Source organism: Siphateles boraxobius, unplaced genomic scaffold, assembly GCF_051911475.1.
Source record: "Siphateles boraxobius isolate OS27281-9 unplaced genomic scaffold, OSU_SipBor_1 130, whole genome shotgun sequence".
In the NCBI taxonomy this organism is placed as follows: Eukaryota; Metazoa; Chordata; class Actinopteri; order Cypriniformes; family Leuciscidae; genus Siphateles; species Siphateles boraxobius.
In genome coordinates, this window is record NW_027508734.1 from 23,220,227 (window position 1) to 23,245,393 (window position 25,167).

The 25,167-nt window shown below is 43.5% G+C and overlaps 1 protein-coding gene across 3 annotated transcripts in view; it reads right to left on the reverse strand.

Moving 5' to 3' along the window:
* The window catches only part of itga11a (integrin, alpha 11a), a 68,904-nt gene continuing 43,737 nt past the window's right edge, over window positions 1-25,167 (reverse strand). Inside the window, exons 17-30 of one of the 3 annotated variants that reach the window (XM_077228705.1) lie at window positions 17,470-17,609; window positions 17,050-17,160; window positions 16,808-16,893; window positions 16,528-16,732; window positions 16,266-16,364; window positions 6,509-6,585; window positions 6,033-6,116; window positions 5,854-5,944; window positions 5,644-5,757; window positions 4,303-4,386; window positions 3,745-3,855; window positions 3,187-3,282; window positions 2,391-2,504; window positions 1-1,181 (exon numbers count right to left, since the gene is read on the reverse strand). In XM_077228705.1, coding sequence (XP_077084820.1) covers window positions 1,167-1,181; window positions 2,391-2,504; window positions 3,187-3,282; window positions 3,745-3,855; window positions 4,303-4,386; window positions 5,644-5,757; window positions 5,854-5,944; window positions 6,033-6,116; window positions 6,509-6,585; window positions 16,266-16,364; window positions 16,528-16,732; window positions 16,808-16,893; window positions 17,050-17,160; window positions 17,470-17,609 — 1,427 coding nt within the window. In that variant the 3' untranslated portion in view covers window positions 1-1,166. Of the gene's footprint in view, window positions 1,199-2,390; window positions 2,908-3,186; window positions 3,283-3,744; window positions 3,856-4,302; window positions 4,387-5,643; window positions 5,758-5,853; window positions 5,945-6,032; window positions 6,117-6,508; window positions 6,586-16,265; window positions 16,365-16,527; window positions 16,733-16,807; window positions 16,894-17,049; window positions 17,161-17,469; window positions 17,610-25,167 lie in introns of all 3 variants that reach the window. The other 2 variants (XM_077228704.1, XR_013203648.1) reach the window with 2 other exon arrangements.

A 25,167-nucleotide genomic window follows, 5' to 3' on the forward strand; every position in this document is an offset into this window, starting at 1 on the left:
CATCTGCAACACTCAACAACTTTTAATGGAATTTGATCAATATTCTTAATATTTGAAATCAATAAGTCATAAGTCTGGCTGACGTTGTGTATAGGAAGCATACCCTTTCTCAAAGGCTACTTGTTGAGGTGTGAAGCATATCATGGAATCTAAACTAGGGCTGATGTCTTGCAAGAGATATATTGTGATGCCACAATCTTTATGAAAGCACACATTTGAAATTTGTTTTACAAAGATAAACTGTATATTTACAAAATTCAAGTTTGTATCACTACAATATAAAAAAGTGCATCAATGTTGTAAAAAAGTAAAATAGTAAATGTCCACCTCTATTGTTATTTGAGATTAAACAATGAGCATATAGTAAAAAAAATGTAGATGTATAATTATTTAGGGTATTAGAGAAGGATAGTTTATAAAAATGTAATAAGGTACATAACACAGTTAACTTTCTATTCAATAAATTACAACCACAAAAAAAAAAACAAAAAAAAAACAGAGCTACAAAACTCCAGTGCCTAATATTATATTACATATAATAACAATGGCCATTACAATAAAGTGAGCCAACTTTTGCACTTTTTTCCTCCAAGATGTCACTTTTTTCTAGATGTCAAAGAAGAAGCACCAGAAAACATGGCTGTTTTATAGAGTAACAGCACTTTGAGGTTTCTCTTGTATATTCTCTTGTCAGACACTGAATTTGGTCAAGGATCAAATGTATTGACTGCAATTCCAAAGACCATGTGAAAAAGTTATTTTTGAATTCATGTCAAAAGTCAAGCTTTTCACTTGGCTGCATCTTCCAAAAGTTTCTCTTTTGAATATATCTCTCAGAACAACATCCTTGTGAACTGAGGGGTTTGATCTGGAGTGAGAAGAGAGATGGAGACCCATCTATAGGGCCGGCTCAGTAAGCAGTGCAGGCATGATGAGGATAATTGCAGTGTTTTTAATGGTTGAACAACAGGTCGTCCAGTGCGCAGAGCATATCCCTCTGCTTTATTCATTGCCTCAAGTTCTGTTTTTCTCTCTTTCTCTCAGTTTCAGAGACGTCTAATGTTGCTGTTGGTTGGTCCCTGAGATGTAGGCCTGTCTGTACCCTCTTGAGCAGCCTGCGTTATCGCTCTTCCACCATCTTGCCATTAGCCTCAATTTCAGCTTCCTCACGCCTTTTTTGCCTTTGGAAAAACCCCAACTAGTTGAGTAAAAAAATAATAAAAAAATACAACAAAAAAAACAAAATAAGAAAGATATTCAAGATTCACTAATCAAATATTCTATCCAACATTTCTATGCATACATGATGTATGTATGTATGTACAGTGCTTAGCATAAGTGAATACACCCATGCTAAAGTTGACTAAAAAGAGGAATAAAAAAAAATCATCTTTTGGAAATTGATCTTAATGCCTTAATTAATAAATTGAGGAAAAAATCCAACCTTTAAGGACACCAATTTTCTTTGTGAATGAATAATGTATCGTAAATAAATAAATGTTCTTCCAGGGGGCATAAGTTAAATTCCCAAAGAAGCAGGCAGATTTTTTAGAGATTGGCATGGGGTACTTTCCATAAGATCATCTCTCAATGCAAATCAAACCAGCTATTAGGCTAACTGAAATAATACCATGCCAATCTCTAGGTGAGGTGAAGGGAATGTGATGATGTGGGGCTATTTTCATCTCTTCCGTGAGTACTTAACATTAAAAAAATATTCCTTCTCCTTTAAATCCTCCCTTGTCTGTTTTTTTTTTTTTGCTACTCTGAGCAATGCCTGAACTCTGAATTTTGAGCACTTCTTGCCTCTTAACGATGACTCGCTTGCTTTAGTCCTCAATTGTAAGTCGCTTTGGATAAAAGCGTCTGCTAAATTACTAAATGTAAATGTATTTTAATTCCAAAGGCCAAGGGAACTTTATCAGGATGCATAGTATCATGGATCCATGAAATAACTGGCCTCTAAAACTATAAATCTGCCTGTCTCTATGGGAATTTAACATAGGGGTGTCCTGACTTTTGCAACCTGTATTTTAATGAAGAACATTTATTTATTTACGATACATTATTCATTCACCAAGAAAATTGGTGTCCTTTAAGGTTGTTTTTTTCCCCTCATTTTTTTAATCAAGGCATTAAGATCAATTTCCAAAAGATGATTTTTTATTCCTCTTTGTAGTCAACTTTTAGTCAGCATGGGAGTATTCACTTATGCTAAGCACTGTAAGCATGTATGTATGTATGTATGTATCTATCTAGTATGTATGTACAGCATGTACGTATGTATGTATTTATGTATGTATGTATGTATGTATGTATGTATGTATGTGTCTATCTGTATTCCAGTCAGTCTGTGTGTGTTTACAGTATATATGTATAGGACACATTACCTTCCAAAGTGCCAGAATGAGGAGAGAGAGGAGTAACAGGCCTCCAAGTGTGCTGCCAATGATAATCCAGATGGGAACACGGTAATCCTCCTCTTTCCTAATCTCCAGGATTATCTGAGAAAACAAACATATATAATCTAAAGTATAGTAAAACACTATACTGCTTTATCAGAGATGCCTTATGATATAGCTGCTTATTATTTGACTGCTGGTTACCTCATAGTTTTCCCTTTGTATATTTTGCCATTAACATATTTCATGTTTTATCAAATGTTTCATCTGCTGCAGCTAAAATCAGATTTGTTGATGTTAAAATGTATGTCTATTTCCTGTCCTGCCTATAGATGGCAGCACCACACAGTAATAAAGAAAAGAACAGAACTCAAGTGTGCTGCTGGTCCTTTCGGTCCCCTTGGCTCCAGGTTCTTTTACTGTGGTGAAAGAACTCACACAGTAGCTCACCAAAGGACACACTGATGTGTAAAGGGAAGGTTCGGGCATGAGAGATCCAGCGAGCCTAATTGCGTAAAGTCAAATATTCAGTAATGTATGGTATTTATGTTTCATGCCTATTGTTCTTAACTCTTTCTGACAGATGAGTGAAAACACATCGCTTGTCTATGTTTTCTCCCTCAATATTGCCAAGGATGGAAAAGACAAAAGCAACCTCTCATACTAACCACGTCTTCGAGTATTCGGTCATGGATTTATATTTACCTATTCTAAACATGTTGTCCAGCAATGTTTCTGTAACGTGGCTTTCTGTAAACGCTGATGTGTACAGAGGGTGACTCACATGTCTGACCGGCCTCTCTTCAGGCAAAAACATGGGGCTGGAAGGGTTCAGTTCCACTGAGGCTGTCGTCACCAGCTCAAGGGTTTTGAACTTCAGCTGCCGTGACAAGAAAAACAGTTTTCAGTTTCTCTGACAGATACTTACTCCAGTGGATGTGAGAAAGTGAGAGAGGACCAGCTCTAGAAGTAAGAGGCTAGAGAGGTGGTAGAAAAAGTCAGTGTACTTGGACATTTAAGCCACATTTGTCATAGATTGTCTGAATTTCATTGCATTAGATACAAAATATAAATTCAACTGGAATCTACAAACAAATGATGCTAAAGCTTTTCTCAGAGCTAACTATTTTTCTTAACACACTGATCTCAAGGTGATTTTTAGTGCATTTAAATTAACCAGATTTAGTTACAGTATGTCTCTAATTACTGCTCGAGTCACAGTTTTGCATTGGTTTAGGGAGATCCTCTTGACTAAAGACTTCATGTTGTGTGTGGACACTTTGCCTTGATGTCAGCTTCTTCCCACATTGTACTTCTTCATCTTCATCAGATTGCTACTCACCGCATGCAGAGCATCAGTACAAAGGGATCCGCCGATTTTCACGCTGACGTCTCTGTAGGAAGGCAGGTTGACGGTACACTGTACTGGCACTGCCAGGGTGTTGGAGTAGTCCTGTACAAAGGAACAAGAAACATTTCTCTCACAAACAGAGAATCTTACTGACTAAACCCAGCTGCTTGTGGAGGAAATCTGACATGCGTTAGAGTTGCATTACAAAACCCCCCACCTCAGACATATGAGAATCTTCAAAAACAATAACATTTCTAAAACTGATTGAAGATGAACCACATTTACCAATAATAAGCTTTATTTATGGCACAATTTATTAAACTCAAGTGGCTTTATTCAGAGAGTATAATCCAACTATTTTGCAGAGAACTGTTTTACAGCTGTGCATTAAATCAGCACATCTCATATCTGAAAGCCCCTAACTCAGGCAAACTTTAAAACGGCACAAACCAGACTTTTATAAAGTGTTAAAGTGCTAGCCTGAATGTGGCGCAAGCTTTGTCTGTGATAACAGGCAGACACTATAAGCCTGTGCAGAAATGGTCTTACCAGTCGTGATGTTCGTGAGAGGTCCTCTGGAGAGGCTCGACTGTGTGCCACATGCTGAGGGGGGATACAATGACTTCCATCTACCTGATGGAAAAATGACATAAATCACTATTAATATCATTCCTGTAGCTCAAACAGTAGAACATGGCACTAGAGCACAAACGTCATGGGTTTGATTCCCAGGAAATGCATGAACTGAAAAAGTATAGGCTACCTTGATTGATATGTAGATCACTTAGAATAAAAGACTTAAAGTGCACCATTTATGCTATTTTAAAGGTTTCTAATTTTGTTTTGAAGGTTTCCTGCAATAGGTCTACATGCATCCAAGTTCAAAAACACATTAATTGTCTCATAATATACATTGCACATCATCTAATTTCTCAAATATTCTGAAAACTGTTTGTTCGAAGATAGCCTCTTTAAATCCCACCTTTCCATGACCCTACTCTGCTCTGATTGGTCAGATGAGTCTGTCTGTCGTGACTGCTCCTGAGGCCTACTCAGCACTTGATACACACTGATACGAACGATAGCATTGGTTTTTCTGTATCAATTCCAGTGCAGGTCCTCATTCTTTTTAAGTGCATCAAAGTGGAATTGCAGCACTGAAAACAGCGTATTCTTGACATGTTACCAAACTTTTCCAGGCCTCAGCTACAACAACAGTTTGAGGGGGGGGGGGGGGGGGGGGGGGGGGGGGGGGGTCAAAGTAGACATTGCTCACCAGCAGCAAATGAAGACCATAGTATTGTAGTATTGCAAATGTATTACATTGGTATGTAGGTATGTAATAAGAAGACAGACTGGAATTGCTGATACAATTCTGAATTGATTATTTCTTTTAGAAGATGATAACTTTGTCAAGCACTTTGATCTTTAAAATTTTGCAGACCATTTTCATTTATAAACATCTATATTATACACAGCATGAAAAGTAATATTTGAAAAAGCATAATGATAGAACTTTAAGACTTAAAAGACTTAAGGCTTGAATACACTTTGTGACTTTTTAAATCTGAACAGATTTTAGAATAGGCATACACTTGCCAACTTCGTAAATGGTTACAGAGGACAAACTGGTCATCAATAACATATCCTCCAACTGGATTGCATCATATTCTGAAGCTAAAAAATCATCTGCCCATAATACATGATGTGATTTTCGGTGAACTCAAATCAGCAGACTGGCTCTCACCTTTGGCAACTAGCGTCAACTTATCCAGATTGTAAATAGATGCAAAAATCTGATCGAAAGGGCAAAACATTTTTGAAAATCTAAAGGAAAATCTGATGTATAACAGGTAGAGTGAAACTAAAGTCTAGTTGTGTCCTCCTCACCTGGTCAATGTGGAAATCCCTGATCTTCAGGAGTTGATTGCCATTTTTCGTGACCTCAGGTATTGCAATGTACAGTTGCAAGTCTAGGACAGGAAAATAACCAAGGTTCTTGATCTGTGATGTATAGAAGAAACATGTTTGGTTTTATGAAACATCAGTTTTTGGGGTCCTGCTCTCTTTATTAACAGATAGCAAAGAAGTGGACCTTACCTGAAAGGTAAAGTTGAATGGAGGGTTGAAATCACCCAGTTCTTCTAGAGAGAGATCAGGTTTAAGCTCATATCGGGTTGGGTAAAACTCCCTGCGAGAATGAAAATATATTGTAACTATTCTAATTCCCACAACCACGCATATTGATTAGAGCGTTTAAACAAACACAGCTATCTCACCTTGTGAAGAGCAGGTCAGCTTCATATTTTAGAGTGTGGACAATGTCATTAATGTTATCGTGTAGAACAACTTCCTCACCCTCACTGCAAAAACATAAGAACAAGCATGAGAAACCTCCCAGGCTGATACACTCACCCTGTAATTCACTGCGCAGTGACGCTTGGTAGCGTTTATGAAAAGTTTAACATTCCAGCTTAGGCATCATCTTTGTCCAGAATCCTTTTTCCTCAGAGTTTCATAACATTCCAAACCATCAACTATGCTCGAGTCTAAATACTTTAACTGAATTTACAACATCTAGCCATTTAGTAATCCAGTGATCCATGCATATTTCTTTTTTTGTTTTGTGGTCCACAGGATAAAAGTTACATGATTTTCAAACTACATTTTTTAAAGCAAATAATCTGGCTGAAACAGTGCAGAATCGATTATCTCAGATAGATGTAAGATCAGCTGAATGTTAGCGGTGTCCTACCTGGTAACCTCCAGAATGATCCGTACGTGATCCAGCAGCACAGAGTGGCTGAATTCAAATTCCAAACGAAATGTTACCTGGGGAGTAAGAGACAGAGTAATGTTTAATTAAAACAGCCACATGATAGTAACACAAGTGACTGACTAGTGTTAGTAGCTATTATTTATTTATTTTTTAATATATTTTCAGACCCCCCAGAGCTTTAGCAGAAGATTTAGGAGTGTAGCCTGCAATAACCTGCCTTAAAGGTTACACTGCTTTATTTCTTCTCGATATGTGAATAACGTTGTTTTGCTGTGTTTCACAGAACTAAGATATGCTGTCTTTTGCTTGAACATACTCATGTCACCTTCGCTTGTTTGTTCATTCGAGTGATTCTATAATTGGAGATACATTTTGGATTTCAAAAATTAAAGGAAAAGGTAAAGGAAATTCTTTCCAGCATCTTACTGAAAACATATTAAATTGTAATAATTAAGTGCTTTCCAAACACAAGTTACTTCCTTTTTCTTTTCTTTTTTACTTTTAATGAAATATATATATATATATATATATATATATATATATATATATATATATATATATATATATATATATACTTTTTTATTGTACTGTTCGTCAACTTTGTTACAGACAAATTAGGCAATGGCAACAAAGTAACAGAGTTTGATGGTAATAGAATTGTCAATTTTAAACTTTTTAGCCAAAAACTCCCCTTACTAGCATAAATGCTAAGAGCACATGACACTAATGAAATCATGATTACAATACTTTTACACAACCCACTGTGTGATCAGTGATAAATTCTGTTTTCCTTTTGATATTGTGGTAACAGTTTTGATGTTTTACAAAATAACTCCTGGTGTAAGAACTTTTTCGATTAAAGTATTTTCTCAGAGAGAGCACACTTGCCTTTCAGTGCTTCAGATCTTATCAGTGAGGGAAAGTCACATCATTTCCTGAATCTTGCATAGTTCTCAGAGATAATTCTGACAATTTAAAGTCAAAGTATGGTACGGTAACAGAATTGACGCAAGATTTATGGACAAACATCTTTATAAGATAAAATTTAATTTTAAACAATTTAATTGACTACATAGGGCTTTAGTAAATAAAATAAATGAGATATTACCAAAAGAAAAATAAATTGTGATTACACAATGATACATGATGGAAAAAATACACTGACTAATTCGGACAACAAGAAATCCTGATTTTCAGCTATATAAGACACTTTTTACAGAAAATGTTATACTGTTATGGCCTGTAACATCTTGTGATCCATGACAACGAGTAACAAATCATTAAAATAGTTAAAAATATAAACATTTGAAAAAAGTCGAAAAAATAATGACTTTGGACACCAAAATATACCTGCAATTATAGAATCACCAACTTGCATTATTATTATTTATATAACCCTGGGATGTCTAAACCCTCTTCTACTGCCCGTTTTAATACGGCTCATAAAGTGTGTCCTAAAAGTGAGATAACATACTTATTATAAGTTTTTTCTTTTGGGATGGAAGGGATGACTTTGCCACCGAAGGAGTAGAGGAGCTAAATAATAATTAGACATTCGATCTGAATTATCATACAGTAGAAAACTAATTGCTTTCACTTATTGATGACATCATACCCTCGGGTGGTAGGCACAGCAGATTCAGCCATTGTCGTTGCCTGTGTTGCATAGTGTGTATGTGACTGTGGGCGTGGAGGCTTCAAGATAGAGGTGTGATCCTTTTGGGTAGAGGTTTGTTTGTTTGGGTGATTTGTGAACACACGTTTACAAAAAAAAGTGCTGCAAACGCAAGCTCCTAAATCATCATATCCAGAACATTCTACAATGGCGTTTTATGAAAAAAGGTTCCCTTTCAGTCGAGAACGTCAGACGTAGTCGACGGTCGACTGAATTGGGATCTCGCTAGAGAGCCTGTCTTCTTCGAGTACTATTGAACGAGCCAATGTAATTGGCGTGCGTGATTCGCATCACACACTCCGCCCCCGCGGCGCGGGTATAAATACGGAAGTGGATGCACGCACTAGTTGCCTTTCGCTTCGGAACCGATCGTTTGATGTCTCTGAGAGTGCTGTTGTCTACAACGAGCGAGTGTGTCGGTGTTCTTCAGGAAGACTCTCCCAGTGCTGGTGTTCTACAGCGCGAGTACAGCGGTGATCGCGAGCTTTGAGCTCTCAACTGCTGTTTTAACAGCAACAAATTTCTAAATGTTTGTGTGTGTTGATGGCTGGTTAGAGGGCGGAAAAGTGAGTGCTTCACTGTTTCAGTTCTCTGTTCAGTGTTGCCGCGGTCATTCCCCTGTGTGCTCCGGCACTGGTGACGGTCCTATTTTCTGAAAGAGCAACACGGGTGCGTTTGCGTCTTTTTCAAGATGTCATTCCGCCCGTGCGTTTCTGGGTGCGGTCGTTCCCTGTCTCTCTCTGATGGTCACAACTGTTGTGTCACGTGTTTGGCTTACAGCACGCTGAGACAGCTTTTGTGGACAGCTCATGTTTTCACTGTGGGAACATGACTGTCGCAGTGTTGAGGGCGAGACTCGCCTTCGTTCGCGGAGAGCGAGTCCCCATTACCATGCCCCACCCTCGGGTGCTGTGTGGGATGGGTGACCGGAGGATAGTGTTGGATGTCCCGCCCGGTAACCATTCCCTGTGGGCTCCTCACTCCTCCCTTACACTGCAACCACTGGAGCCTCCTGTGTTGTCTGCTGGTCCATCTGTAATGGGTGGGCCAGCGGTTTCACTCGGGGCTCCCCTGGAGGACAGGACGCCGATTGCAGCATCGGAGGGTGAGCTGACTTCTAGAGATGATGACTCGGCTGCAATGTCTCCCTCCGGGAGTTCAATGTTGCCCGAGCCGGATCCAGAATTATCAGCTATGCTGAAACGGGCCGCCGAGGCTGCCGGGCTCGAGTGGAACCTCCACCGTGTCCCGTTCAGTCTCGGTTGGAATCTGGAGTTTGGTATCTTGGGGCGGGCCGCGCTGGTTCTCAGCTCGCCGCCCCAGTGCCTTTCTTTCCCGAAATGCATGGAGAGCTTATCAGGTGGTGAACAGCATCTTTCTCTGCCAGAAACTGCCTGAATAGCTTTTCCCCCTCATTACCCTTGATGGAGGAACGGTGAAGGGTTGCGAGGTGTCCCTCCATTGGACCGGTCTGTCGACACAGGTGCACCTGTGTCCGGCGGCCGCTGCCTTTTTGGGGGGATCCTCGTCTCCCCCCTAAGGCCTGTGAGTTTCGTCTGTTCCGACGGGCAGAGCTTACAAAGCCTGTGGGCAAGCCCCTTCCTCTTGCGTGCCATGGCCTTGCTGCAGGCTAGGGCACCCATGGCATGCACGAGGGTAATCCAGACCGTGCGCTCATAGGTTAGCACCGCACTGCATCCGACCTCACCCTCCGGGGTACGGGTGTCGTAGCGTGCGTGATCGGTCTGGCGATGTCCACCTTGGTGGTCCAGTAGCGCCTTCGTTGGCTCAGCCTGGTTGATATGGCGGATGCGGACAAGGTTCGGTTCCTGGTCTCCCCAATTTCCCAGGTTGGGCTGGTCGGCGACGCGGTGGAGAACTGCATCAAACAGTTCTCTGCCGCTCAAGCGCAGACGGAGGTCATCCGGCACATCCTGCCCCGGTGGCCAGCTGCTGCCTCCACCCGCCGCCGGTGGCAGCTCCTCCGCCTGCTCGTCGCCGTGGGCGTTCTCCGGCCGCCGCTCCTGCTGGCCCTCCGCAGCAGCCTCCACCCAGGCCTCAGCATGGAGCCGGCCGCAGTAGAGACGCCCAGCCCGCTCCAGGCGCTACCAAGCCAGGTGGCAAGCGACAGCGAAAGCATTCCGGAGCGGGCCGCCCAGGAATGGATGAGATGCTCTTGGAGTGGCACGATCACTCCCTCCCCCCGGGTGAGGGCCGGGTGGAGCCTTTGTTTGTGTGTGTGTCTGTTCCGCCGCTGGCTCCCTAAAAAAAAAAAAAAAAAAAGCGGAGCAAGCGGTACCCACACTTCAAAGAGAGAGCAATTTCATCTGTTCCTGGGTCCCAAGAGGGCCAGTCTGGCGGGTGTGACCCTGTATAGCCTTACACCCCTCAGCTCCCCCTTGGTCGCCAGCAGGCAGCTTGGTGCGTTCGAGGACCCGGTCATCCGCCTTCTCACGCGCCCCCTGCCGCTTGTGGAGACAGGTAAGTGTTGCACAGCACACTAACACCACTCTCTCTACTTTGCTGCCCCACCTCAGGCTCGGCTACCCCGCTCAAGTCAGTGATAGTCATCACATTAGGTGTTGAGCAGACGCGCTCCTGAAAATTCAGTGATATTCATCACACCGAGTGTTGAGCAGTGCTCCTGACTTGTGCGTGCTTATCTTATCCTGCTGGCGAAGGATTTGATATAGCCGCTCCTCCAGCCGGTACGAAGGCCAGTTGTAAACTCGTTCTTCGTGCTACTAGGGGGTGGGTCGTGACCATCTTGGCCCAAGATTGGTCTGCAGCTTTGACCTGAAAGACATGTGCTTCAGATCTCTACCTCCCGCACCGCAGGCCATCCTGTGTGTTGCGTCTAAGGGTGGAGTATCAGTACAGTGTCCTTCCCCTCGAGTGCTCCAGAGCCCGTTGGGTCGTCAGGTCAACTGGAAGAGAGTAGTCTCGCCCACGGGCTGAGTATCTCTTTCTTAGTTTTGGAGAGGTACTCGGTCCAACATGTCTCTCCAATGAGAATGTGTTCAGCTGGTGTTGAAGTGAGAAAGGGTCCCACTGAAAGAACTTTCAGAGGCTCCTGGGGTATATGGTAGTCGCAGCCTTTGGCTTCCTCCATATGTGACCGCTTCAGCGCTAGCTTCACGATCGAGTCCCGAGGTGACCGTGGCAGAGCAGCTCACCCTGTGTGACTATAGTTCATCCCGGTCTGCTGCCAAACCCTCTTCAACAGAGGGGCCATGTACAAAGGGCGTGTTTTAACGGGGGCCTGGGCGACCCCCGACTACACGGACATTCGTGCCTCGAGTTGTTAGACATTGCGACCGTTGCGCAAGCTTCCCCTGCATGTTACAAACTCACCCGTCACCTCCTCCTTGGAGTCAGACGCTTCTGAGGGCGCCTTGTTCCACTCCTCCCGCTTACTCAATCGTGCCACCATCGAGCCTCACGACAGTTATAGCCAGGGCAAGTGGAGACTCCATCCCCTGGGTCCGGCTGGGTCATGACCATTCCGGGGCCGCTCAATTGCCCCCCCCGGTTTTATTTTTCCGCCAGTGTTTGGGTAAACCGAGCGGACTACCCTTGGACAAACACTGGGTCTCAGCTGCCCCAGGGGCCCGCAGAAATGCGTTTAACCCCAGTGAGCCTTCTAAAAGTGACTGCGACTCATGGTCGCCTTGCGCCTGCAAGTCAGTGAAATCATCACTCTTCATGTTGAGCAGAATTGCTCCTGAAACTCAGTGAAGTTCATCGCACTCAGGTGTTGAGCAGCAATGCTCCTGTAGCTCTGTGAGTTCATCACAGGTAGCTCAGTGAATTCGTCACACGCAGTGCTGAGCAGAAATGCTCCTGGTGCTCAGTGAAGTTCTTCGCACTCAAGTGTTGAGCAGAAATGCTCCTGCAGCTCAGTGAGTTTATCACACTCAGGTGTTGAGCAGTAATGCTCCTGAAGCTCAGTGAACTTGTCACTCTCAAGTGCTGAGCAGAAATGCTCCTGTCGTTCAGTGAAGTTCTTCGCACTCAAGTGTTGAGCAGAAATGCTCCTGAAGCTCGGTGAGTTTATCACACTCAGGTGTTGAGCAGGAATGCTCCTGAAGCTCAGTGAACTTGTCACACCCAAGTGCTGAGCAGAAAATGCTCCTGAAGCCCAGTGATCTTCACATGTTGTGTTGAGCAATGCTCCTGTCTTTTGCGCCCGTCGCTTGCACCTACGTGCCAAGTCAGGAGAGGAACAGGTCTTCATAGTTGCCCCTTATTGGCCCAACTAGACCTGGTTCCCTTCAACAGCCTTCCTGACTTCCCCTGAAAACTCTTTCGGGGACGGGGCACGATGGCACACGCGTTCTTCCCCCGGAGATTCCGGGCGGTCTTACATCTGAACGCGGAGGTTCAGGTGGCTATCACAAGAACATGTGATAGTTACCATCACTTCTGCGAGCACCCCCTAGAATTGGGTAGCGTGCTTACGCCTTTAGAAGTGGAACCTAGTCGTTGAGTGCGTCTTCTCTCCAGAGGAGATCCTGAAAGCTTTCGATCACTTCAGTGCTCTCTTTCCTGCAAAATGGGTTGCAGTAGGCTGTTTTCCTTCACCCTCAAAATGATGTTGCCTCGGTGTTTAAACGACGCTCATCGTGTTGCAGAAGTATGCAGAAGCACGTTCTGATCGTCAGGTTCCTGAGGAGCAAGGTCTTGTAAATCCTTGTGTCCCTCTTTATCCTCTTGGGCCTTGTCCCTGGTGCGACTGCACTGCAGAGACCGCCCCTGAGCCACTGCAGGCAGTGAGTTAAAAATTCTGTTATATCAGTTCTCCTGCTCGCGTGGTCTCTACTAGAGGGTAGGGACTTGCTCGCTTTCGGTCAACGTTTTGTGCCTGGAGTCTGGGCCGGCTAACTCTCACAAGCTGAGACCCCGGCTCGGATTGTGCCCAAGGTTCCTACCTCTCCCGTAATAGGAGCAGGTGGTGAGCCTGCAAGCGCTGCCCTGGAGGAGGCAGATCCAGCCCTGGCTTCTCTGTCCGTTCGCTTGGACGTGTACAGAATGCAAGTCATAGACCTCAGACCAGCTCTTCAAATATCTGTTGGAATTAAGCAGAGAGGGAAGGCTGTTTCCATGCAAAGTTGCACTTAGTGCTTGCCTTCATTTCGGCAAAGGTCCGAGATGCAACATGTCCACTTAGGTGTTGAGCTCCTCTATGATGAGTGTAAAGTGCTCCGCCTGGGCGTTGCGATATGCTTTGCTAAAACAGATTCTAGAGTTGGGGGCTGGACGACACCTAGTTGAACCGCTGCCTCACGTGGGCTCCCTTCTCATGAAGCCAGTTTCACCGTGAGCCCGGTTCAAGTGTCGGCTTGCTGCGCCATTCCCCTCCTATGGACTGGATACGTGCGCCTTTCTACTCCAGTTGAGTTCCCTTAAAATTTAACCCTGTTGAGTTCCTCCACACCCCTCCGACGTCGGACGTGCGGAACGTCTGGTGTTAGGCCTACCACTCGTAAGCAGTGTGGAACCTGTGTTAGGCTGGGTCCATATGTTGCGGTCCCTTCGGTGACCCCATATGTGTATTCTTCCACGATACGGCTCCCTGCGGTGAGCCCGTGTCTTCCCTCGGCAGAGTCTCTCTGCCGTCACTGTCCGGTGTGTCTCCCCCCACCGCTGACCCCGGGTTACTCTCGGCTCCTCAGCGAAAAGCAACTAGTGCGTGCATCCACTTCCGTATTTATACCCGCGCCGCGGGGGCGGAGTGTGTGATGCGAATCACGCACGCCAATTACATTGGCTCGTTCAATAGTACTCGAAGAAGACAGGCTCTCTAGCGAGATCCCAATTCAGTCGACCGTCGACTACGTCCTCCGTTCCCTCCTTCAGGGAACGGTGGGTTGCATACGCAACCAGGACGTTATTGAAAGTTTGTTTGGCACTTTATATAATTTACAGCATGCTAAAGAGTTTTTCTGTGATTCATTCTAACTAGAGTTACATGCTCAAACAAATGAGTTCATCCCTAGATTTTGAGCTCCCTTGCCTCCAAAATTCAGATTTAACCTCTGATCACATCCAAAAATCTACATTTTAAAATATAAATCGATACGGTGTTTCCAGCGGAAACAGTCTTTCTGGATATAGGCAGTGGCTCAGTGGTTCATGTAGGTTGTCTACAAACCGAAAGGTTGGTGGTTCGATCCCCGGTTCCACCTGACCAAGTGTCGAGGTGTCCATGAGCAAGACACCTAACTCCAGCTGCTCCCGACGAGCTGGATGGCGCCTTGCATGGCTGACACCGCCGTCGATGTGTGAATGAGTGCGTGAATGGGTGAATGTGAGGCAATATGTAAAGCGCTTTGGTGGCCATTGGGTCTGTTAAAGCGCTATATAAATGCAGTCCATTTACCACATAAAAGAATGACACAAACAGGCCAAGACCCTGCTAGTCTACTCCTAGCCTTATTCTACAGACCAATCACACCATTTTTGTGGGAGAAGGCACTTCATGTGGCACTGCTGGCTATTCTCTAACCACCATATGAAGTATTAACTTCCATATCCTGCATATACATCACTTAAAAGTGACAAAACACAGATGCAAAAGATATAGACTCTCCCAAAGAAAATCTGCTCCAGTTCATGAAGCATCTGCTCTAGCTACCACTAATGAAGTGATCCAAGTCTCCATACAGTTAAAAGAATGAATGCTTGTATTGTTTTTTTTCTATTATTTGATAATATACTATAGGTGTTGTTCCAAAACTGCATGGCATTCTATCTTCTGTGAAAAATTAAAGGCAAGATTTTGAAGGACTGTTCTTGCCGATACAATAACAATCAGTGTGGTCCAAAACAACACTAAACCCCATTGACTGTCATTATATGGACAAAAACAAACAAACAAACAAACAAGCAGCAACAAAAAAACAGGAACATTTTTTAAAATATCTTGTTTTGTGTTCTATAGAACAAAGTAAGTCATACAGATTTGCAACTACATGAGGGTGAGTAAATGATGACAGACTTATGAAAATGTTCATTTTCATGTGAACAATCCCTGTAAAGCACAGAAATTGGCTTTTAAATCGATTCTTGCCTAGAGAAATGGAAGCACTTGGACACAGCTATAACTACGTGGGCAAACTCTTCATTCCCTCTTGGTGAGTAGTGGCACAAAGCAGCATGGAAAATCCTTTTTACATTCTCTCCTCCTGAGTTCTCCTTCTTTTATTCCACTTTTGCACCATCTCAAACTGTTCTGAGCTGAACTAGGCCCCCATGTGGGCCCATAAAATCTCTCTCTGTAGCCACAAGTGTAGCTCCAAAGCCCCAAACCTCAAGAAAATGAATCAGGACTCTGTGAGAAGCTGCTGACCCGTTTCCTATCAAAGCAGTGCCCTAGCACAGACTTCTGTGGTCCAGGCCATGTGATTGATGGGCTCTGTACAGATGTAGTAACCGTTTTGCAGCAGTATTCTTGCGTTGCATTCCTGCCTCGTTTTTCTTTTTCTGGAGAGGGCCGAACATGAGCATAAGTAAAAAAGGACACTAAGTGAATCATTCTGTGTCTTAAGGGTGCTGGTGACGTTGTGAGTTTATGTATGCCCCATGGAACATTCCATACATAAAGATTTGGTATGTCTGTGACAGATACTGGCAGTTCTGCAGATGGGTAATGTGAAGAAGTCCATAGGGTTTTGACTGTGTGGTCCAATATGTTTGTGTAAGCAAGGCTTTCTAGAGCACAGACGGCTAGTGCTAACCCTGGTTTAACCTCTAAATGTCTCGTGTTGCTGAACATGGCGACATTTTATACATTATATGGATTACACATTGGAACATGGATTATACATTATATAATTCTGCACATACGATAATATGCAGTCACTGGCCAATTGTTAGCGGTGCACATAAGGCAGGAGTACAGCGTGCTAAAAGTTACTATATTAGTTACATTAAATCTGACTTCGCTAAGGGTCCTGAAAAACATTACACAAACTCCAAATCATTTTTTGGGCTAGAGGTTTTTGATATAGTTCAGTGTAACTGTCTAACTGTATAAATGTTGCAATGACAACTCACCTGTGACTTTGCTCTCATAAAGGGTCCACTGATATTGCAAGATTTCTCATATTTTCGCTTGTTCTCACTGCGGCAGTCTATATGTATATCAGAGTTATCCTATAAATAAAGACAGAGAGATCATTTAACTTACAGTAACAATTACTATTGCAGATGCATTTCTAGAACGTAATTAGTATCAATCAAGATTATGAATGAACAAAGGAACAATCAATCAATCTTTGTGAGGTACCAAACAACCAAAGGTATTAGAGTGATGTACCTTCACTATAAGGCTGGAGAAGCGTAGGTTTGGAGTGAAAGTGATGTTAAGCTGGGCTCCATATGCGTTCTCCCCTCTGTTTTCTAGACGTACATCCACTACCATCCTCCTTCTGGATCCCTCCATAATGCGTTCGGAAGGTTCTGCTGCTGTCTGACTCTGACATATCAGACTGCCTGACCGAAACGCTTGGGCACAGAACTGCCTGTAGAGCATCAGAGTGGGCATGAGCATGTGAATACGTGCGTTAGCATGTGTGTGTGTGCGTGACTTATCTTACTTGCGATTTATTAGATCAGTCTGAGATTGTAACACCAAGTCTGGAACACAATGGTCGTCTTCATCACACCCGTTCCAGAAGGGAAGCTGGAGAAAACCAGGAAGAAGGAAAAACAACGTAAAGTGCCATTACATTTATATGTATAAATATACATGCAAAAGAGTTTCATAATGTGTGTTAATGTTGTTAATGAAAGATATATAGTGTGACAATGAAGTTTCCTTTGACCTACAGACACTCACCTGTGTTTTCACAGTAGTTGGCCAGCCATCATCCAGAGCTGGGCCTTGATCCAGGTCCAATAGCTCCGTCTCTACAGTGAATATAATGGGCCTGGCGTAGTCTGTAGTCTCCTGTATCAACATTACAATATCATAAATCTCTCAATATAAATAAATGGCTATAAAAGAGTAACTTGGAAGAATATAATCTGCTGCTGTAATGCTAGAAATTGAACTTAATAAAATAAGAATGCTATTATTTCAATAGAAAACCTGAATGCTGTTATTTCAATAGAAAATCTGAATGAACAGACATTAAAGTACATAATTAATAGAACCAATAATGACTTGGCAGTTATCGCAGATTATGTAATCATTATCAATGATTTATGCAATGCAATGCACCCTTATGATACTGTAACCTAAGATGTGAAAGCTAACCATGACGTGGAAGTAGATGTGGTCACAGGTCTCCTCTCCAGGAAGCAGTGTAAGATTTTGAGGCTGCTGGCGATCTGGATCATCAAACACGGCTCGAGGGTTAAAGCGCTTCTCCTCAAAGAAAGCACTATAGCTAAGAGCTAAGAGAAGTGGAAGTAATAAAGTGAAATATTTACTCATCACAAATTATTTGCAAATACACTAATGCTAGATAACATGTGTTGGTATATACGCTACCATTCAAAAGTTTGAGGTCAGTACGTTTTTTTTTACGTTTCTGAAATAAAGTATTTTATGCTCACCAAGGCAGTATTTTTTAGATAAGAATACAGTAATAAAAATTATATTGTTATTACAATTTAAAATAACCATTTTCTATTTGAATATATTTTAAAATGTAATTTTACATGATTCTTCATACATTATCCTTTAATATGCGGATATGGTGCTAAAGAAACATTTATTATTATATCAATGTTGAAAACAGTTGTGCTGCTTAATATTATTTTGTGATATTTATTTCAGGATTCTTTGGTGAATACAAAGTTAAACAGCATTTGAAACTTTATACATTATATTATAAATGTCTTGACTGTCTCTTTTGATCAATTTAATGTGTCCCTTCTGAATACCCCGAACTTTTGAATGGCAGATTTAAGACAGAGATTTAAGACACTCTAGAGGTGAAATTTATGATAGTACGGAGATCTTAGAACAATTTGGGAGTTCTTAGACCTTAAAAGACAGAAAATCGAATCTTAAGGAAAACCCCTTTTAAGAGCCCTGAATGACGAGAGGATGTTCGGCTATCTGACAAGGTTCAAACAGAGGTTTTAAGCTGAAAGCTGAAACTTTGAACCTTTAAAAGACACTCTATAAACCTAAAGTTATCATATTTTCTAAAATCTCATAAATGTGAAAAATGTGTACCAATAAATGACACACTCAACATATTCATAACCCTGCTCAGCACATGTGAGGTGAATTAGAAAAAAAAAGTTTCTCCTTTTATGATGTCCCAACTGTCTGATTTCCCAGATGATCATAGAGAGATGACATGTCTTAGTCTTTGAGACCATTACGTTGGTTTCACACCCATGACATTTTTGATGAAGATGCTCTGGGGTCGTGAAGGTTAATTAAAAAGAGTTGTGCTGCTCTGTTGTCCCACACATTACACAGGAACCTGACATTCCAGCACATGACTTTCAAAACAACATATGATGGTCACCGAGGCCTTAAGTCAAACTGCATGTGTCAAACCGTAGACCTGTCCTGAGGGACTGAGGGATTTTTTCTTTCCTTTCACGCCATTCCAGCTTCTATGGCTGTGTTCATTGCAAGAGCCAGGTTTAGTTATTCAAAAATAAAACTAAATACGATTTTTTTCTAAAAACCTGAAGACTAAATATGGATTTACTTCGTTAAAAACCTTTTCAAAACTATCCACTGAATAGAGCATTTGCCTCTGCAGTGAAAACTGAACTTTGGTCAGGAATGCAGATATACCTTGACAGTGTTGATTTGTTTCAAAAACTGCTGCCACTTGATTTCCAGATTTAGATCCATCTGTGTAAATTGGGGTATGTTGTGGGAACATTGCTCTTATGTTCAAAAATTGCTGGTGACAATATTTTGGATAAGTTTTTGATTTTTGGTTTCTCGCTAAATCCAGATAGATTTTCGGCTTTTTGAGATTCCATGGAGGATTCCAAAAATGTGTCCTCAGATGGGTTTTAATGCGTAGACCAAGTGGACAGATGTAACTTGGATTTGTAAGACTGGAGAAACTGGAAGTGAGGCCTACTCTCTGAGAAAACAAAGGAAATTAACATCTGAACTCTCTTGCTACATTACCATCCCCATTCGAGACACGATCACACTTGAGTTGATCACCTCCCAATTTACATATCATTCCCTTCACCCATCCCTAACTGAATTCACCCAAAAATCTATATGGTTTAATATGAACAATTATCATACAGTATTATACGTTTGGTATAATTTGAAACGTCTCAGTGCTACTGTTACAAACGTCTCATGCCCAAAGAAGTAAACCAAAAGGTAATAAAGTTCTTAAGAGTTTAGAGATAACTTGCACACAGAGGAGGGTGTGTCTTCCAGGCAAATGGCATCCTGCCCAAAACGTGTAAACTGAATGCAAATTCTCATTGTTAGCAAATGTTTCCATCTGAAAGAAGTTTCTGTCTATATAAAGAAATGCAACGAGAGGCTCGACGCGATATGTAGCTCAAATTAGCCTGTGATACGGAATGTGTGCAAGACACTCCGCATCATGTATTTTCTAATGTCAGGTTCGCATCTTTCCTCTTTATTCCAGAGCATTTGATGTTTTGTATTTATTATCTTTGAACTGATTATGAAATTGGCATGATACATTTACCTGACATAATAAATTGTTACACTAGATTTTTTTCTGACTGACTCTGAAATTGTTTTCCCAAGTAGATTAAACGGATTCGTATGTTACCGCAAGACTGCATCAGATTAGTGACGACTAATATTTGGCACTAATTCAAGTGTACTTGGTTTGCAAAGACAAGAAGTTAATTTCTGTTTAGGGCAACAAAAATGCTGCTTGACCAACCTAAATTTGGGTGTGTCTTACCTCTGTTTTAATTTAATGTTACTTTAAGATAAGTGTAAGTGGGAAACCACGGCATGGCCAATCCAAAGCTATTATAAGAGAAGTAATGTTGGTCGACTTATATCTGTAGTAGTGGCTATACCTCTGCCTGAAGTAAACATTACTTTAAATTCAAGTGTATGCAAAATCATGGGGGCTATTTAAAAGTATCTTTGATTGTATAAGCGTAAATGCGACCATCTCAGGTATATAGCCAATTACCTCTGTTTAGTGACTCAAAATTGATAAACTTGTGATCGTGAGACCCGCGTTAAACAGAAGGCGTGAGGACCTCAAAGTGCCACAGTTTACTAATATGAACGGGTTAAATATAAGTAAAGAGTTAAAAAGAATAATCAAACATTCGCTAACATTTAATGATGCTCAGATATCATTAAAACCTTTTTCATTTATGGAGAATGAAATAATTCATTCATCATTTCATTATTCAGATGAAATAACGAGGTAATACATATGAGAAAATGTATTGCATTTAATCTTGTTGTGTTGCTTAAAAGGAAAGACAGTAACACGCAGAGACCTTCACCAGTTCTATCGGATACCGCCACAGGACCGATTTAGACGGGCTTACAGTTTTCTTTCATCTATTATTGAATGCTGATTTGAAAAACTGCTGAATAGGCTGGATTTTCCTTATTTGTTTTAAGTTTGATTGTATATTTTAGAGCCAACTTTAGTAGTCTGATTTCCAAGGAAGGTTCATTGACATCCAAACATAAATTTTTGACTGGTGCCGATTGTATACCTTGGTGGTGTACAGTATCCAAAAGTGATATATATGATTTCCTGGCTGATTTCCTGGTTTGTGAGCACTTGAAACCGTTCTGCGTTAACCAGGATTGTATTTTTGTTTATCTTCAGTTGGATTTCACAACATGTTCTTTCCAAATAAAATCATCACGAATATAACTTTCAAGACAGACAAATGGTCTGTAGTGTTTCAACCTTCTGAAGCATTTTAAAGCAGTAATGCAGTGTGCCACACTTTGTCACTTCTACTTAGTGTTTTTGCACAGCAATGACTTCATGTGTAGTTAGGACCCATAAAACACAATATTCAAACCATTCGCATCTATTATATCAGGAACCATTTATAACACTATTCATTAGATTTTTTGGCTAGCTGACACAATATTACACAGGCTAAAAAGACTTTTATACTAATTTAATTTGTTGTTTTAGCCAGTCATTATACAATGTGTCTACTTTACTTCTAAATTTCCAGAGCTAGCTAAGCAGTTTTTTCCCCCTCCAAAGGCAAATCTTGAATCAACAAAGCAACAAAGGAAAGATCAAGAGATTACTGTATGTTGAACAATTCATCACAACTGAATATTTTTCAGGCTAATACGTGGCATGCTTAGAAGGGAATAGTCCTGGTTGCGTATGCAACCCACCGTTCCCTGAAGGAGGGAACGGAGGACGTAGTCGACGTCGACTGAATGGGGATCACGCTAGGGAGCCAATCGTCTTCGAGTACTTTTGAACGAGCAATATAATTGGTGTACGTGATTGGTGTACCCCGGCGTCACGGGTATAAATAAGGAAATGGTTGCACGCACTAGTTTCTTTTCGCTGAGGACTCCGAGCATAACTCGGAGTCATCTGTGGTCCAGCGGTAGTGGCAAGGGGACTATGTCCTCCGTTCCCTTCTTCAGGGAACGGTGGATTGCATACGCAACCAGGACGTTCCCTTTCAGTCGATAACGTTGGACGTAGTCGACGTCGACTGAATGGGGATCAACCATTGAAAATGGCACTAAAAGTGCCACCTTCCAGTGCCTAGACAAAAGCCTCCTGATGCCCCTGCAATTTAAGGCGGGTAAGGACAGGGCTTAGGCCAGGGAAGTCACTGCTGTTCCTACAGGACCACTGGTAAAGCGTTCCCTGTTCAAGGAAGGAAGGGACGCTGAGAAGCCACATCCTGCCCGAAGGAAGGTAACATGTGGAGAATACACATATGAACTGGGTGGATGACCGGCAGTACAACATATGGAATGTCACTGGGGTGGCTACAGCATATGACAGGGGGGAGACTCCTCGGACAGTGACGTTAGAGCAGACTCTGCCTAGGGAAGACACGGGCTCGCCGCAGGGAGCCGTACCGTGGAAAAATACACATATTGGATCACCATACGGATCGCAACATATGGACCCAGCCTAACACAGGTTCCACAAGCTTACGAGTGGTAGGCCTAACACTGGGCGTTCCGCCACGTCTGATGTCGGAGGGGTGCGGAGGAACTCAACTGGGTTCGGTAAATTGAACTCAACTGGAGCAGAAATGGCGCACCTATCCGTTCCGTAGGAGGGGAATGGCGCAGCAAGCCGACACTTCGAACCGGGCTCACAGTGAACTGGCTTCATGAGAAGGGAGCCCACGGGAGCAGCGGCTCGACTATAGGTGTCGCCCAGCCCCCAACTCTACAATATCTGTCAGCGAAGCACTCTATGTCAATGCCTAGGTGGAGCACACACTCATTTAAGAGGAGCTAGGGTTAGGGTGCCTAAACTGCCTAACCCTTTGGCGTAAGCACAACTTTCCTATTTTAGGGGGGGCTCGCAGAAGTGATGGAAACTACCACATGTTCCTGTGGTAGCCATCTGAACCTCCGCGTCCAGTTAGGACCGGCCTGGAATCTCTCCAGGGGTCTGAACGCGGGTGCCATCATGCCCCGTCCCTGAAATGAATTCAGGGGAAGTCAGGAGGGCTGTCGAAGGGGAGCTAGGTCTGGAAGGGCCAATAAGGGGCAACTGTCAATACCTGCCCCACTCCTGATCTAGCACAATAGGTGCAAGCGGCATGCGTGCACAAGACAGGAGCACTGCTCAACACTACACTAGAAGATCACTGAGCTTCAGAAGCAACTCTGCTCAACACCTGAGTGTGATGAATTTCACTGAGCTTTCAGGAGCATTTCTGCTCAACATGTGAGTGTGATGAAAATCACTGAACTTGAGCAGGCACCAAACGACAATGAATCGTATAACCGCTTTTTTAGAAGACTCACTGTGGAACGCATTTCTGCAGAGCCCGGGGCCAGCTGAGCCAGTGTCTGTCTAAGGGTTGTCCGCTCAGAAAGAAATAACACAACTGGCAGAGAGAGGACTCCGGAGCGGACAACAAATGTAACTGTGCAGCCCTGAAGTGGTCCCTGCCCAGCTGGACCGCCAGGGGATGGAGTCTCCACACTCTGTGGCCATCTGGCCACGACTGCGACGTGCGCAAACAGGACAGGAGCAATGCTCAACACGTAGGTGTGATGAATAGCACTAATCTTAGGAGCATCTTAGCTCAACACCAAGGTATGATTAATATCACTGAGCCAGGGCGGAAGCCAAGTGAAATGAATCGCAAGCCGAGTCTGATGGCAGACGTACCCGAGGTGGGGCAGCGAGGTGGAGGCCAGGGACCCGGCTCGGAAGGCCCGGAGGCGGCCCGAAGCAGGGTCTGAGTGTGGTGCATGACACTTACCTGTCTCCACGAGACGGCCACGAATGCGTGAGAAGGCGGATGATCGACCCCTCGAACCGCACCCAGCTGCCATGCTGGTGAACAAGAGGGGGCTGAGGGGTCGCTGAAGCTGAAGCTGAAGGCTTTACAGGGTCGCACACCGCCAAACTTGCCCTCTTGGGAGCCAGGAACAGAGGAACTTGCTCTTTCTTTGAAGTGTGGGTACCTCTAGCTCGAACGCCCTCGGCGACGAGCAGGTCGGAGGAACTGCCACCGGCGGCCTGCTGTAGCCTGACAGACCTGTAGCAGCGCCATGGCACGCAAGAGGAGGTGGCTTGCCCATAGGCTTTGTAAACTCTGCCCCTTCGGAACGGACGAGAACTCACAGGTCTTAGGGGGGACGAGGATCCCTACAAAAGGTAGTGGCCGCCAGACACAGGTGCACCTGTGTCATGACAGACCACCTCAGCTGGAGGGACAGCCTCGCAACCCTTCACCGCTCCTCCATCAAGGGTAGTGTGGGGGAAAAGCTATTCAGGCAGTTTCTGGCAGAGAAAGGTGCCGTCCACAACCTGATAAGTTCTCCATGCACTTCAGTATAGCTGACATTTCTGGATCTGGCTTGGGCAATGTTACACTCCCAGAGGAAGATAACACAGCTGAGTCGTCATCTCCAGAGGCCAGCTGCTATCAACATCTTATACTCTGGGGGAACCCCAGTTGAAACAGCTGATCGGCCCATTAAAGAGGGACCTGCACGCTCAACAGGAATTCCATCGGCTGCGGTGTGATGGAGGAGTGAGGAGACCACAGGGAATGGTTATCGGGCGAGACATCCATCGCTATCCTCCGATCACCCATCCCACACGGCACCCGGCGGTGGGGCATGATAATGAGGACCCACGCTTCTCGGACGAAGGCGAGTCTCGATCTCAACAACCGACAGTCATATTCCCGCAATGAGAACATGAGCCATCCACAAAAGCTCCCTCAGCGTGCTGAACATATAAATATATATATATTTATATACACATAAATATATAGCTCAAACACGTGATGCAACAATTGTGACCGTCAGAGAGGAAAAGGGAACGACCGCATCCAGAAACGCACAGGTGGAATGACACCTTGAAAAAGACGCAAACGCACCCGTGTTGCTCTTTCAGAAAATAGGACCCATAACCAGTGCCGGAGCACACAGGGGAATGACCGTGGCAACACTGTACAGCGAACTGAAACAGTGAAGCACTCACTTTTCCGCCCTCTAACCAGCCGTCAACACACAAATCTTTAGAATTTGTTGCTGTTAAAACAGCAGTTGAGAGCTCAAAGCTCGCGATCACCGCTGCACTCATGCTGTAGAAACCACCAGCACTGGGAGAGTCTTCCAGAAGAACACCGACACACTCACTCGTTGTAAACAACAGCACTCTTCAGAGACATCAAACGATCGGCTCCGAAGCGAAAGGCAACTAGTGCGTGCATCCACTTCCGTATTTATACCTGTGCCGCGGGGGCGGAGTGTGTTATGTAAATCACGCACGCCAATTCCATTGTTACATTCAATAGTACTCGA